The sequence below is a fragment of the Grampus griseus genome (assembly GCF_964374135.1).
Source record: "Grampus griseus genome assembly, chromosome: 4".
NCBI lineage: Eukaryota > Metazoa > Chordata > Mammalia > Artiodactyla > Delphinidae > Grampus > Grampus griseus.
In genome coordinates, this window is record NC_138997.1 from 140736596 (window position 1) to 140753565 (window position 16970).

Genomic DNA, 16970 nt, shown 5'->3' on the forward strand with positions numbered 1-16970 from the left:
CCCCACCCCTCTCCCTGTGGACACAGAACATGCACGAACATCACACAGGATAACTTCAGAGGAAGAGGATTCAGGGATGTGAGATTATAAACTATGGGCCTCATTCCTAAACCTACCCTCTAAAAGCGTACGCCCTCCCCCCTCCTTTCTACCACATCAGCTGCTCTCAGCAGTGGGGGGGTGGGGAAGCCGTCCCCTTCTCTAGTTCCACTCTGCCAGCCGCCCTGTGCCCACGGAACGAGGCCAGCACGCATCCACCCTCGCCCGGGTCTGCCTCATCTGGGCTCTGCAGGTCTTCTTCCCCCCACCCCACCCCATGGACTCAGCGAGGTCCTGTGAGGCCAGTCACTGTGCTTGAACACTAATTTCCTCTCTAGAAAGAAACGACAGTTAACAATGTCTAAGGCAGGAGGTGCTACATTATAGTTTTAAAAAGAAGCCGCACTAAACTTCAGGGTAATCAGCACTCCGGACTGAATGTTTGCATCTCCCCAGAATTCACATGCTGAAGCCCTAACCCCATAGTGTGGCTGTATTTGGAGATGGGGTCCCTAAGGAAGCACTGAAGGTTAAATGAGGTCTTAAGGATGGGGCCCTGATCCGACAGGATTGGTGTACTCGTGGGGAAAGGCCACATGAGGACACAGTGAGGGGTGGCCGTCTGCAAGCCAGGAAGGGAGCCCTCACCAGCACCCGACACTGACGGCACCTTGATCTTGGGCTTCTGGCCTCCAGAACTGTGAGAAATAAACTTCCAGTTTATTTAAATAAATTTGGGTATTTAAATAAATACCCAGTCTGGGGTATCTTGTTATGGAAGCCTGAGCTGACTAGTACAAGCACTTCTATGTTATTTTAAACAAATCAGGTCATATTAGAAACACAGGACTGTCACTCCCACCCGCTCCTGACACTCTCCCACCACACGCAACCCCTTGTAAAATAAAGCACCAAGAAACCACTTTGATCTCTTGGTCTGAAGGCACATCTCCTCCCCAGCTGCCATCAGACATGGAGTCCGAGGTTGGAATACCTGTATCATTGACTTCAGTTCAACCAAACCCACAGTGAAAGCAGCAGTGGATGAGCTTTCTTAGCTGTTTCTAGAGAGCCTGAAGTTGATCTCTGACCAGAACCCCACTCAAGCTAATAAGCTTTAAGAAAAGAAGATCCTCTCAGCGAGGACACTCAGTGCCCGGACGGGACCTTCTGGGAAGCTCAGCAGCACAAGTCAGTCCTTCCCTGCATCTCAAAGTGACAAGTGAGAAAGCCAGGCTGTTAGATTTACTTCCAATTTTACTAGGATTTGCTCCTGTTGGGAAAGGACTTGCTGGGCTCTGGCTACAAAGAAAGGACATAATGAAGACTTTTAATTCCTTGAATGTCCACTGCTTTTTTGCAAAAGCAAAAGTGAGGCTGTCCTTGGAAGAAAAAGCCAAAGGATGTAGGAACGTGAGAGCGAAATCACAAGAATATGTTGATGCCATTCAATAAACAAAAGTCAAAATTTAGCACATATAATAGAATTATGAAGGAAAACCTAAAAACTCAGAACTCTCAACTCACTGAAGTGTACAACAGAAAGGCTGCAGAGTTTAAATGGCATGTCAACGTGGCACGCTGGAGTGGAGGCGGTGTTGACAGGCACTGAAGCAAAGCTAATTCGCAGCATTTAAAGCCGTAAATGTCATAAAACCAGATGGTTCCCTCTAATCCTACATAAGTGGGAGTCTAGGTGTTTTGGTATTTAGGCAGGTGGGAGGAATATCATCAAACTACTGATATGCTAAGTCTACCAACAGACCCGTTAACCTGTGATTAAATGGTACACGTGCTCAATGCTAGTTGGGGACAGCTGTCACTTCCACACAGCTCAGCCCTAGGGACTCAATGCTCTCTGCTCATGTCAGCTGCAGTATCCGGAGCAGCTCTACTAAATTCACCCCAAATCGCACCATACTGGCTCATTGTGTGCCAGGGCCTGACACCTTGACAGAAGAAACCAGAGTTTTAGAGTCACTGCCTGCGGCTTTGGTCACAGAATCTGGATCGTGTCCATGTACAGTTGGACAGTCTAACATTTAGGAGAAACTGCAGGAGTTGGGGATTTCTTCCATGCAGCCAGCAGAGAAATCTGTCTGAGTCACGACATGGCTGGGATCAAGGGAGCTTTACTAGAACTTCTCAACTGCAAAGTAATCAAGACAGCACAGCAAGGATAAAAGCTAAGGTAGACGGTCAGAATGTATTTAAGCTGTTAGCTTCCTTCAGTGACTATTCACTGGGGGTCTACTATAGGCAAAGCACCATTGCCAGGCAAAAAGTGTCTCAACCAAGGTCACCTTTACAAAGCATAGAAGGCTGCTCTTGTTAAAAGGAAACAGAAGAATATCAGACATATTCACTTACCTGTATATCTAGACACATATATATATCATTCTGTAGAAGCTAATTTCATGCAGGGACACTGGGAGAGGAAATCCCAAACAAGAAAAGAGACCAGCCAAAGCAATGCCCGCTGAGCCTCGGTGTCTGAGCGGGAACCCTCAGATTGTATGTTCTGTTTCAGGGCAAAACTTAAAGATAGCTTTCCTGGCTTTGATTACACATAATGTGTCCTGTGAAGACACAGATGATACCTTCCACTGAATAACTTCCGATGGAAAGAACTAAAATTACACTCAAGATGCAACCGAGTTGGAAAATCACATGGGCCAAGGCAGAGATCACGACCCTCTGGCGTGAACCTTGAAATATCACAATAGCCCAGATGGTTTAGGCTCCAAGGTTCTTAGTGGCCGGGATTGCTATTTGGTTTAAGGCCAGGAGACCTCTGTGTGTCTCTGAGCCAGAAGACACCTGCACCACCCCGGCGACTGAGTGCAACTGAACTGCACAGGCAGAACTACTCACCTGGGAAGCACCGAGGCTCCTGGCCTTGCACAGGGAAAACTTCCTCACCACCCACTAACCCCACCCCTCCTCTGGGCCCACACACTGCGTGGGAAACTAGAAGTCAAGCCACAGACTGGGACAAGATGTGTGCAAAAGACATCTGATAGAGCAGGGGTCCCCAACCCCCAGGCCGCGAGCCAGCACCGGTCCGCAGCCTGTTGGGAACCAGGCTGCAGAGGAGAAGGTGAGTGGCGGGCAACGAGCGAAGCTTCATCTGTATTTACAGCTTCTCCCCATCGCTCGCGTTACCACCTGGATCATCCCCCGCCCCGGCCCCGGCCGTGGAAAAACTGTTTTCCGTGAAACTGGTCCCTGGTGCCAAAAAGGCTGGGGACCGCTGTGACAGAGGACTTGCATTCAGAATAGATAAAGAATTCTCAGAAATCAGCATGAACAAAAAAATCCAGTGAGAATATGCAAAGATAATAAACGGCTGGCAAAAAAGCACACTAAAAAATGTTCGACATTGTTAGTCGTAGGGAAATGTGTTTTAAAGTCACAATTACACAGCACTACACACCTATTAAGATGGCTAAAATAAAAAGAACAAAACAAAACAAAGATGACAATGAAAGGCTGGTGAGAAGGCACACGAATGCCTGTGACCACAGAGTCCCACTCTGCAGTATCAGCTGAGAGAAATAAAAACATGTTCACACAAAAGCCTGTTTGTGGATGTCTACGACGGCTTTACTTGTAAACCACTCAAACCTGGAAGCAGCCCAGCTGTTCTTCAGTCGGGGCGTGGATAAACTAACTGGTCCATCCACACTGGAATCCTCTCAGCCTAGAAAAGGGGCAGACTACTGACCCACCACGTGGACGCACCCCAAATGCAATACACTGAGTGACAGAAGCCAGACCCAGGAGGTCGCACCCTGTATGATTCCACTTACAGGACAGAAAACAGGCCAGTGGTTGCCAGGGAACATTTTGGGGTGATAGAAATGTTCTACATCTCGATTGTGATGAAGGTTACATGCATGTGTTTGTCAAAGAACCGTACACCAAAAAGGGTGAATTTGACTCTATGTAATTTATAGCTTTATAAAGCTGACTTAAAAAAAAAACAAGAATTCAGGGCTTCCCTGGTGGCGCAGTGGTTGAGAGTCCGCCTGCCGATGCAGGGGACACAGGTTCGTGCCCTGGTCTGGGAGGATCCCACATGCCGCGGAGCGGCTGGGCCCGTGAGCCATGGCCGCTGAGCCTGCGCGTCAGGAGCCTGTGCTCCACAACGGGAGAGGCCACAACAGTGAGAGGCCCGCGTACCGCAAAAAAAAAATTATAGAGACAGAAAGTAGAATGGCAGTTGCCAGGAGCGGGGGCGGGGAGAATGGGGAGCTAGTGTTTCGTGGGGACAGAGCTGTAGTTTATAAGATGAGAAAAGTTCTAGAGACCCATGGTGGGGACAGTTGTACAACACTATGAAGATACTTAATGCCGCTGAACTGGGCTTAAAAATTGTTAAGACAGTAAATTTCATGTTATCTCTATTTTACCACAATTAAAAAAGAATTTTTTTTAATGAAGGTGAAATAAAGATATTTTCAGACAATCTTTTTTTTTTATTTTGCAGTACGTGGGCCTCTCACTGCTGTGGCCTCTCGCGTTGCGGAGCACAGGCTCCGGACGCGCAGGCTCAGCGGCCATGGCTCACGGGCCCAGCCGCTCCGCAGCATGTGGGATCTTCCTGGACCGGGGCACGAACCCGTGTCCCCTGCATCTGCAGGCGGACTCTCAACCACTGCGCCACCAGGGAAGCCCCAGACAATCTTTTTTAAAAAGATCAGCAATCTGTGAGTCCGGCCTCCTCATTTTAAGGATGGGGAAACTGAGGCTCACCAAAGAGGAAAAACTTGCTCACAATCTCGCGCTCCAGCAAAGGCAGCGTTGGGATGGGCACGGGGGTTCCCGGTCTCATCATCCAAAGCTCTTTTCCCTGAAAATCACGTCTCCCAGCAAGATGCTGGCGGCCCCCCAGTGCAAATGTGTCTCAGTGATAAATCAGGTGAGGAAGTAACCTGCTGTAAGTCATAAATTAAAATATACGCAGGGCCCATATCAAAACAGTAGGGAGAAAACCTAGGCCAACGTTTGGTAGGACTGAAAGACATGGAGGAGGAGTACCAACCAAAGGGGTTTCTCTGGATTTCTGCAAGTGTAACACAGGATGATGACATCTGCATAACTGAACTACCGAGGACATTTTCCATACAGAGTTTACAGACCTGGCTGCAGTGCTTTTGTTTTGGGTTGTTTTTTTTTATATATATATTTTTGGCACGAACAGAACTCACCTTGTTCTTTTCCGTTACACACAGCAATTCCATTTTCTGTAACACCCTCCCCATCTGAGCTTGGTCTCTCTGAAGACAGTTTCTGTGAGGATCAAAAGATTAAGTTATTCTTACAATGGCCACACTGACCAAGTGCTGCATCATGGATCAATCAAAAGTCATCTCAAAAGCGAAAGAAAACGTGGGCTGCATTCCTAGTAATCTGGAGACAGGGCCCAACTGTAACACGGGCTACCTGGGTGGTTTGCTACAACGGCTTTTAAAGCATCGAAAGAACAAAGAAAAAAGTCGCTGAGGTTATACTAACACACGCTATAGTACCAAGCTTGTTTCAATCAAATCACTTTTTCTTGCAAATAATTTTGAAAAAAATATTGGGTTGGCCAAAAAATTTGTTCGGGTTTTTCTGTAACATCTTACAGAAAAACCCAAACTAACTTTTCTGGCCAACGAAATATTAGGAGTACATAAAATATTCCCCCTCACCAAGCCACATTATCCTTCCAGAAATAAATCCTACACCATTCATTTAATTTCCCCCCACCATTCACCAATAACTGGGCGAGTGTCAAGCATCTGCTCACAACAATACAGTCAGAAATACACACAGAGAGATGAGTTACTATCAAAGCCATCAAAGGGCACAGGGATGCCCGTAATTATTTTAATCCTAATATATGGATTTGAGGAGCCTAATTAGGATTCCAGGTTAGTTTCAGGAGAAGAAACGTAGTTCTGAGCAGAACCTCTTCCATTCCAACCAGAGACCCTGTGGAGTCACAGTGAAGGAATTGGCTCTAGAACACCCCTCCTCAGAACCTCAAATTACACCCCAGGGCCACAGAGACTGGCCAGCCGGGAGACAATCAAAATATCCGGATGATACCAGAACACAGGGACACACGCGCTCACCTCGTGATAAGAGGTCCAGGCAGTGCTGGGCCAAGATGGCAGGCAGGTGCCAGTAACCCCCAGTGGTACCGGCAAGAGACAAAGTAAAAGAATTATGGCTTTAGCGGGACCCTAGTGTGTGCCACATTCCAGTGATAGAAGGACTAAAAGCCCAGCTCTCAGGCCAGGAAGCACCCCTGGGATCTGGGTCAACAGGTCCGGCCAGGCACTAACAATGCCACCTTAGAGACCAAGACAGTAAGAGAGAGCTGCCAACTCCCGCGTGAGTGGGTGAAAGAAGAGCCCCGACGTGTTGCTGATGAGAAACAGAGTAGGATCAAACTTTCGGAAAGTAACTTGCTTAGTCCCATGAATCAAAATCTTTAAAAATTCTATCCTTTGGTCTAGTAAGCCAGCTTCTAGGAATCTCTTCTCAGGTAATAGTCAGAGAAGCAGCAAAGATTTACACAAAAGTGTCAGGTTATTTTACACGACTCAGAAAAGAAAAAAGAGAGCCTAGTGGGGGGGTACATAAATAATAGAGTTATATGAATTGGATATTATTCAGGTGATGAAAATGCAAACATGCTCGTTGCATGTTATGTGTTTTCAAAAACCTGGAAAACTGCTAATAGTATAAAGGTTAACTGAAAAGAAAAAAGGAAAAAGCAGCATAAGAAATTTTATGCATCAGATTATCCAAACTGTAAAAGAAACACACGAATAGAAGAAAACTGGTTTAAAGACATGCAGAGCTTTGAGAGGAGCTCTAGCCTCCTAAGTGACCTTATCCATCCTATTTCTGGTTCTTTACTTTCTAAATTTCCTGCAGTGAGCAGGCATTAGTTTTGTAATCAGGAAAAAAAGAGAAATAGGCCTGCTATGTCACAATATCAGGGTGAGGGTTGTGAGGTTAACTTTATAAGTCAACTTGGGGGGCGTTTGTGGATGAAACTAACATTTGAACTGGTGAACTCTGGGGCTTCCCTGGTGGTGCAGTGGTTAAGAATCCGCCTGCCAATGCAGGGGACATGGGTTCGAGACTTGGTCCAGGAAGATCTCACAGGCCGTGGAGCAACTAAGCCCGTGCACCCCAACTACTGAAGTCTGCGCTCTAGAGCCCGCAAGCCACAACTACTGAGCCCACGTGCCACAACTACTGAAGCCCGCGTGCCTACAGCCCGTGCTCCACAACAAGAGAAGCCACTGCAATGAGAAGCCCGTGCACCGCAACAAAGAGTAGCCCCGGCTCGCCACAACTAGAGAAAGCCCGTGCACCTCAACGAAGACCCAACAGAGCCAAAACTAAATAAATAGATAAATGAATAAAATAAATTTTAAAAAATAAAAAAAATAAATTGGTGGACTTTGAGTAAGCAGATTGCCCTCCACAGTGTAGGTGGGTCTCACCCAAGCAGTTGAAGGTCTGAATTAAAAAAATAAAAACGGGCCTCCCAAGCAAGGGGTGGTGGGGGGCAGTCCTCCCAAAGACTTCACCTGCGTCATCAGCTCTCCTAGGTCTCCAGCCTAAGGCCCCACGATGCAGATTTTGGACTCACCTGTCTCCATAACCTTGTGAGCCAATTCCTCATAATAAATCTCTCAGTATGTATATAATTGTATATGTAGAATTTTATCTTTATTGAAATTTTATGTATATTTTATAATATACATACATACACACCCCACTGGTTCTGTTTCTCTGAAGAACCCTGACTAAAACAAGAATAGACAAAGAAGGATGTGTTCACCGGCAGGGCAGGGGCCAAACAGGGAGCGCTCAGAAAGTTCCTGAGACAGAGGCTACCGACAGAACACGGTGGGGCACAAAGCCAGGGATCTCCATGGAAACGAGATCTCAGCACATACAGGCAACAGAGTTCCATCAGGGACAGACAGCAGGAGTGGCGGGTTCATGCGCTCTGGCAGGAGGGCTAGCCCTACCCACCTGCTGCGTGCTCACGGCGCCCAAGTACAGAGCAGAGAAGGACAGGAAGTGTTACCCGTCTGTTGGGAATAAACCTCTGGGAAGGTGCACTGACGAAGCACCTGCTGTATTCCAGAAGAACACAGAGCTGCCTGCGGATCTCACGCTGCTGTGTAACAGCAGGTGACCTTGATCACCTTAAATCCTGTGCCACGTTTGCAGCCATTCCTGCATCTACAGCTGGGAAGCATAAAACTAACCATGCAGTCTGTAAAACAGCCAGTGTGAGCTTCGTACAGAGCAGGCAGCGAGGAAGCAGGGCTGCATTATCTTTTTCCTTTTTTCAACCAGAAGTGCTGAAATATCAGAGGTGTTATGAAAACTTCGAGGAAGGTCCAAGTTAACTGTAAGGTTAATTCCTAGAAAGAAACACGCCCCTTACCTTCTCCAGTTCTGCCTTGTGCACCGGGGAGCTGGAGGGGGGAGGACATTCCGAGTCTGCTGGCCCGCTGCAGCCGCTGTAGATCTCTCTGACCACCTGTGGTGAGTGCACAAGGGCAGAGATGGTTACACAAGGGTCCAAGCAGAGGCAGGAGGTGCGGTAGGAAAGTTCCGAGGGGTCAGAGGCATCTGGATTTAAGCTCCAGGATGCCAGGCACTCGTTTGTTCATTCTTTCACTCATCATTCACCAAATGTCTATCCCATCCTGGTACTGACAGAGGTTCTGGGATACAGAAGGGAACGGTGTACGTGAGAGTCCTGCCCTCATGGGGCTTCCGCTCCAGTAAAAGTTAGATACCACGATAAACAATGAATATCACCAAAAAATGGAGGTAAGACAGCAGTCAGTGCTACAAAGAATAGAAGAGAGTCTTTAACAAAAAGGGGTGGCTGATTTAGATCAAGAGAGGCCCTCCTGGGATGACATGTAAGCTGAAAGCTGAGCTCAATGACCAGAAGGATGCAGCCACGTGAAGAACCGGCGTAAAGGGCTGTAGGCAGAGGGGACAAGGTGCAAGGCCCTGTGGTGGATGTGAAGAGTTTACGGAAGACCCAGAGTACCAGGGGCCAGGAGATGGGCTGGGAGAGGCCAGCGGGAGCCAGGGGATCACTGTCAACAGGCTGGTGCTCATGGCCATGGACGGAATGAGCCAACGGGGCGAGGGTGAGACAAAGCAGGACGGAGACCCAGGAGGAGACCTCGAGCCAGTCAGTACATGGGGTGGGGCCAAAGGAGAGAAGCAGCTGGAAGAGTCTGAGCTGCGATGGACAGAGAAGCCAGAAGCAAACCGGAAGAGCTCACCTCCAAGAAGAGGGAGCAGGAGGGAGGGAGGCGGTGGGCATGGCCGGAGGGGACACCTAGGGAGGAGCTGAGCAGAGGAAGGACTCCGCAGAGACGGGGCGGGCTGGGCTCTAGAGAAGCAGGGGAGGGCGCAGGAAGGCCGGCGCGGGCGGGCGGCAGCAGGAGTCTGAGAAGGCGCCTGACTGCTCTGTGAGGCAGGCACAGCAGTACTGGCTGAGAGGCATCACCTCTCTCACCTCGGCATCCTCACTAGCAAGGAAGGCGCATCAACATGACGTGCCTTGTATTTATGGCTGAGTGAAGAGAGAACGTGACCCTGCATGCAAGATGCCTCAGCCAGCACCTGCACGTGTACACTGTCACCAGCACGTCATCACTGCCAGCACCTGTACAGTTTACGCTGAGAGCTCAGAAAGGGATCCTGGCCCAGACCCGCAGGTGTCAGGACCATCTTGCGGCACTACTGGCAATCACGGCCAACCCTGCGGCCACCCGCTGTCCCTCCCGTCCTTCCTGAGCTCCTGCAAGGAGGTGGGCATGGTTCTGATCACTGGGGACGTGCAGCAAACAAGACAGACAAGCTCCCGGGTTGGTGCAACTTACACTCTGGTGAATGAAGAGCTATCAGGCAAAGCTTTCAAAATGTCTTCTATTCTTTTTGGAACTAAGCTGCAATTTGGGTTCAACCCAAGTGCCTTCTGAGAAAAAAATAAAAAAGCAATGCCAAAGCCCCAGCTATCTGTGTAGTAACTTTGCAATACGATCTCAGCAGACACATCCAGATTCCCTTGGCTTGCTCTGGGATTGGGATGGGAGCCAGGAACGGACAGGAGGCTGGGACAGCATTTCCAGCCATCCTGCTGCCCAGCCGCTTTACGAAAAAGCAATGGAGTGAGGTCCACGTTGCAGAATAAAACAGGAAAAAAAGGAAAAGAAGAAACCCAGAGAGCTTGCTGCAATGTTTTTCTCCTTGTTGAGTCTGAGGTGTGAAAACGTAAGCAAAGGTGACACCAACCAGGTGACCTGCACCTCCTGAATGTCTCTAAGCAGAAAAGGTTCCCTCAGTTTTGCGTTTCATGCTCATTTCACTGCTGCTTTTTCTGCAGCAGGTCTTTATTCCCTCACCTCCCCTGTGTTTATCAAGCCTTCAGCTGACAAGGCACACTTTTATCTGACCTAAGGTGGAGACGTTTTCTTCCCTCTTGGTAAAAAGTATAATGCGATGGAAAACTCCTGGGCTTGTGCATCTGATGGGAGCTCGGGCTGAAGCCCCAGTGCCACCACCAGCTCCAGAGGCACGGCTGAGCCACCATCTCTGCCCAGAACGTGTGAAAGCGACGCCCACTGGGACAGCTCAACGAGGATGCCAACGTGTGCTCTCTTCCCACGAAAATGCGTTCAATTGTACACACACAGCTAAGGGTCTCGAGGCCCTTGTTTCAGACTAGAAGGCTAAACCCCACAAAACACTACCTGCAGAAACCTATCTCTGGCAAAAGCTTTTATGCAAAACACAGTTGTCTTTTTTCTTTCCTTTTTTTTTTTCTTTTTTCCAAAGGGGGAAGGATCTACAAAGCTCCAGTCAGATCTCAGGTATCTCCTGGAGAAGGTGTGCTCCCCTCTCGGCTGGACGGAACTCATCCTTCATGAGCAGCCTGGGTCCCCCGTGACCAGGAAGCCTGCTTGGACCCTCCTGCATGGGACACAACGCGGCTGCCCCTCCACGGGCCACGCACTGCACTCAGGCCCTGGTCACGGGCATCCTGGACCCGCAGGTCTGCTTCTTCTATCGAGCCAGGCTCATTTTGAGAGAAGGGGCTCTGTCTCACTTAGGCTGGCATTCCCAATGTCTAGCACATAACAGCGACTAAAAAAAAGTTTGATGAAAGAAAAAGAGGAGGGAATGAAGAGATAAATTCGACCTGAAATTCCCTATGAGAAAAAAAAAAAAAGCTGTGAATGAAAAACAGAAGGAAAGAGACTAGGCCATCACATGAGAAAAGTAAAAGCCTTGTGACAAAGTTTCCCTAGTCCTCTGCATAGATTCCTAAAATCCTCAGGGATGGGGAAGTTTTAAAAAATAAAAGAGAGAGAGGGCTTCCCTGGTGGTGCAGTGGTTAAGAATCCGCCTGCCAATGCAGGGGATACGGGTTCGAGCCCTGTCCGGGAAGATCCCACATGCCGTGGAGCAACTAAGCCCGTGCGCCGTAACTACTGACTGAGCCTGCGCTCTAGCGCTCGAGAGTCACAACTACTGAGCCCACGCACCTGGAGCCTGTGCTCCGCAACAAGAGAAGCCACCGCAATAAGAAGCCCACACGCAGCAACGAGGAGTAGCCCCGCTCGCCACAACTGGAGAAAGCCAGCACGCAGCAACGAAGACGCAACGCAGCCAAAAATTTAATGAATGAATGAATTACTTAATTTAAAAAAACCAGAGAGAGAGAAAGAAAAAGAGCATCAGCTAAAAGCCATGCCTGCAGCACAACACACCCCAGCCTCACCAACTTCCTCCCACTCCTGGTCACTGGACTGTCCCCTCCACTCTCCCCCATCCCATATCAGGTCCTGTTTTTCCCGCAAACAAACGTTTGGGGAACCGAGGAATCTCTGAAGTTCCGAAGCCAGGGGAGCTCACCGAGCCGTCAATGCCAGCTCACGAAATGCAATCACCCTTCTGAGAAGCCTTTCCTGATGAAGCCAACCCAAATACCCGCATGCTTACAATGCTGTACATAGATCAACTATACCCCTTCCTCCCTATTAGTTTCTCCCTTCTAGGACTTGAATTCCTCGTGGAGAGAACAGAATGAGGTGGATTCGGTAGACCAGAGGAGACCCAGCACGCCTGGGGCCAGGTGGGGTTATTCATGGTATCCCAGCAACATGAGACTGTTTAATAATAGTAATTACATCCCAGGTACAGAGAAAGGCACTGCTGAAAAGATCAATGAGAGAAACCAGTGTTTCTTTCGATGGGTTTTATCAAACGGTTGGATTACTTCAGGTTATCTTCATGGAACTGTCTTTCTTCTCTGATTGCTGTTTATTGCCACATTGCCCCTGCAGAGTTCATTCGGAAGTAGTAAATAAAAGGTTTATCACCCGATTTCTCAAATAGCTGCAAATGAGGTTTTTACACTAATATACTTCTTTTGAAAGAGCCATGTTCTGTGAGAAGTTTAATACGTATTTAAGAGAACTGGATCCAAATTCAGAATCACAAATCCCTCCAAATACAAATTGTTATATGTTCTGTGGTATTTTTGTTTGCTTTTAACTTGAGCCTGCATCTCCAGAAACACAATCTCTGCACATTTTTTAAGGAAATCTGACCACTCCATTTCTGGGAATATTGACTCTTGTCTTCTGAGTGACCCCAACAAGATGGTTCATGTTTTCAGCATCTGCACACACACGCACCGAGAGGGAACTTTGGCAAGAGCTGCTGGTAATGGAAGTTGCAGACCAAAAGGACAGAAACAAATTTGGTAACGATCCTTGAAGAAGCGTCTGTCAAGTCCTGTACTGGCCCAACCAAGGCCCCAGGCTTCTCATACCTGACAGAGGGAGTGCGTGTGACTTACCAAAAAGGTCTTTAATTGTTACACTGAAACCACGTTTCGAAATACTGAACACCTGGATAATAGGTTTAGGACAGTGCGGGAGAAGAGGAGTTTATATGAATAAAAGACCTGGCATCTGTCTTACAAAGCAATTCATGACAGAGAGTTGTTAGAATTTTCACAGAAGGAGTCCTAAGACGTGGTAGTAATAAATCACAAATTTCAACTGTTTGTTACAGTTCTGAGAGTGCGTTTATGTAACCTCTTCATTCTAGCTTTTGGACCATTCTGATCAGTGTTATTTCCACTTGATAGATAAAGGGGAAAGAGTTTGCTGACCAAAAATATCATAATGAGTTAGAGGCATTCTCAGAATATACTCCAGATCTCCAGACTTTTCATTCAATCTTCTGCCACTCTAACACGCTACCATCAAGATAAAGCAGGGTTGTTTCTTTTACGAAGGTTCTTTAAGAAGAATCTACTTCAATCATAAAGACGTGGCCTTGACAAGGGGAAATAAAAGAAACATGATGACAGCATTGACTTCTTACACACAAAACTATGACTTCCAAGTTTTCAATCATTTAGAAAAAAAAAGTTGGAAGCCACATCCTAGCTGATTTCAAGGCTCTCTCTAAAGCTGCAGCAATCACGACAATGTGGCAGTGACGTGAGGACATACAAACAGACGAACGACACAGGACGAGGAGCCCAGAAAAGGACCCACACATTACACAATCAACTGATTTCCAACTGTGGCAATTAAGTTCATTCCAATGGTACTAAAACAACAGACTATGCATATGGAAGGAAATGAATCTGGACTCCCATATCTCATCCTGTCCATGAAAACCGACATGCGTGAATCAGAGACCTAAATGTAAAGACTGAGGCAGTAAAATTCTGGAAGAAAATAACAGGTTCTATCTTGGTGACTGGGAATATGCTAGAATTGGGGGGGGCAGGATGCGAAAAGTACTGCCTACAGAAGTAAAGACTGGCACACCAGATTTCAGGTTTAACAATTCCTGTTCATCGAAAGGTACCATTAAGGAAGATAATTAATCTACAGATTAATCAGAGAGTAATTCTTTAAGGCAAGAAACACTGAGAGGAAGAGGGACATTTCAGGTTTTAACTACCAGTAAATATAACCATTTAAATTTTGTATGCAGCAAATAACATAGCCTCAAAACTACTAAGCAAAAACTAACAGAAATAAAAAAGACATAGATAAATTCATAATCAAAGTGGTAGATATTCCCACATCTCTCTCTCTGAGTAACTGATAAAACAAATAAATAAATTAGTAAGGATATAGAAGATTTGAACATGACAATTAATGACTGTGATCTAACAACCATATATAGAAGAGTACACCAAGCAAATGCATAATACACATCCCTTACAAGTAGACACTGAACACTTACCAAAGCTGACTACATGCTGAGCAATAAATCAAGTCTATAAATTTCTACTTTGTGAAACCATATAAAGTTCTGTGACTAGAGTGGAATTAAACTAGAAATGTAAAACAATCAGGTAATTTTTTTAAAAATCACTGAATACTTGGAAACTAAGCAATATATTCCCAAATAAACCATTAGAAAAAAGGGGAATCACAACAGATATTAGGAAATATTTTAAATTGAATGATAGGGGACTTCCCTGGTGGTGCAGTGGTTAAGAATCCGCCTGCCAATGCAGGGGACACAGATTTGATTCCTGGTCTGGGAAGATCCCATGTGCTGTGGAGCAACTAAGCCTGTGTGCCACAGCTACTGCGCCTACGCTCTAGAGCCCACATGCCACAACTACTGAAGCCCATGCGCCTAGAGCCCATGCTCTGTAATAAGAGAAGCCGCTACAATGAGAAGCCCACCACCGCAACGAAGAGTAGTCCCCACTCGCTGCAACTAGAGAAAGCCCACGTTCAGTAACAAAGACCCACTGCAGCCAAAAAACAAAACAAAAAAACCCATTAAACTGAATGATAAAAACACACACACACACAAAAATCAAAATAGAGGATGCAGCTAAAACTGTACTTAGAGGGAAATGCATAGCTTTAAATCCACACACACACACACACACACACACACACACACACACACACACACACACACATATGGAAAGGGCTAACAATCCATTATCTAAGTACACAATTCAAGAACTTGGGATAATTACAGAAAATTAAGCCAAAACAAAGTGAAAGAAGAGAACTTAATAAAATAGAAAACAATAGTACTATAGAGAAAAATCAACAGAGGAAAAATTTGGTTTTTTTGAAAGAACTAATAAGATAGATAAACTTCTGGCAAGACTGATGAAGAAAAAGGGGCAGCACATGGTATCTTGACTTCTGGTTGCCACACAGAAAGGCACGCAGGCCACCACTCTCACCTTGACAACTAAAACAAAGTGGGTGAGCTCTAAAAAAATTCAGAGAGAATTTTTCAGAGAGAACAGAGAGAATACCCCAGCAAACCAAAGAGCTGGCCAGCATCAGGCCAGAAAGAAAACCAAGCTGGTCCAGAAAGCTAGCATGTGTCTGTAGCACACAGAGACCTCCAGACTTCCACCACAGCTCAGAACCTGAGCCACGCTGATGGAAAATTCCAGATCCAGCCCTGAAACCATGTGAAGGCAATAGCAAAGTGAATTAAAGTAAAGCTGCAGCCCAGTCCAGGTCTGCCTCAACTAGTGAGACGGAGGCAGCCCACCTATGAGCAGCAGACGGGAGAAGGGGCACACCCTCTTCTGGAGGAAACAGTAATTACTTCAGTCTCTACTGTTGTTTTACACAAAGCAGATGGAATACAATGTAAACTCATGAGACAAATTCAATAGAAACTGTCCTAGAGATGATCCAAATATCAGAATTACAAGACACTTTAAAATAACTATGATAGGAAGTCAAAACGGATCGTGAAAAAGGCATTAAGACATGTGTGAAGAGATACAGAATTTCAGAAGAGAGATGGAAACTATTTTTTTTAAAGAAGCCAAAGAAAAATGCTAGAAATGAAAAATAGGATGTCACAAAAGAAGAATTCATAAGATGGGCTTAAGGGCACACCGGACACAGAAGAGGAAAGAACCAGTAAACTTGAGGATGGGTAAATCTAAAGTATCCACCCAAACTGAAACACACGGAAGAGTGAAGAAAAACAGAACAGAGAATCCAAAATCCACGGGATATTCCAAATGACCTAACATGTACCAACAAATTTTAAAAGGAGAGGAGAGAAAAAATGAGCCAGAAAAATATCTGAAAAGATAATGGCCAAAAACGGTCCAAAACCAATGAAAGACATCAACCCACAGAACAAAAAAAAAGCTCTGAGAAAGATAAAAACCTATAGAGCCACACCCAGACACCTCACAGTCAAGTGCTGAAAACCAAAGATTAAAAAAGCAAATCTTAAAGGGAGCCACGAAAAAAAAAAAATGACACATCACATTCAAAGGCACAATTGATACAAGTGATGGCTAACTTCTCACCAAAAGTTAAGGTGAAATAAAGACATTTCTAGTCAAAGCTGAAAGGAGAAGAAAAAAACCAAACAAACAAAAAGCTGAAAGGAGTTATTTCCAGAAGGTCTGCTCTATAAGAAATCATTTTATTTTATTAATTTCTTTAGGGTGAAAGGAAATGATGACACTACATGAAGGCCCTTCTTCAGGAAGAAACAAAGTAAGGGGAGATGCCTGGGAGAATACGAAAGACCTTTCTTGGGACTTCCCTGGCAGTCCAGTGGTTAAGACTCTTCCACTGCAGGGGGCGCAGGTTTGATCCCTGGTCGGGGAACTAAGATCAACCTTTCTTCAAGGACACACAGGGTCAGGTTCTATGAGCTAAAGTATACAATAAACTTGTTTGTGATCCTCCTTGAGAAGTCTGGCAAAACCACAACGATACTCTCCCAGCACATTAAATCATGCTGAAAACTCCTTTCAACTGTATTCCTTTAAAACTGCTTGAAACCAGGAGGTGCTGTAAAACCCCTACATTACCCAGCAGGGA

General features: G+C 46.2%; 1 protein-coding gene across 2 annotated transcripts in view; it reads right to left on the reverse strand.

Moving 5' to 3' along the window:
- AFAP1 (actin filament associated protein 1) overlaps positions 1-16970 on the reverse strand; it is a 149217-nt gene that overhangs the window by 42265 nt on the left and 89982 nt on the right. For both annotated transcript variants that reach the window (XM_082653935.1, XM_082653936.1), the window contains 2 exons: positions 8513-8608; positions 5253-5334 (listed from right to left, as the gene is read on the reverse strand). In XM_082653935.1, the coding sequence (XP_082510061.1) occupies positions 5253-5334; positions 8513-8608 (178 nt within the window). The remainder of the gene's footprint in view (positions 1-5252; positions 5335-8512; positions 8609-16970) is intronic.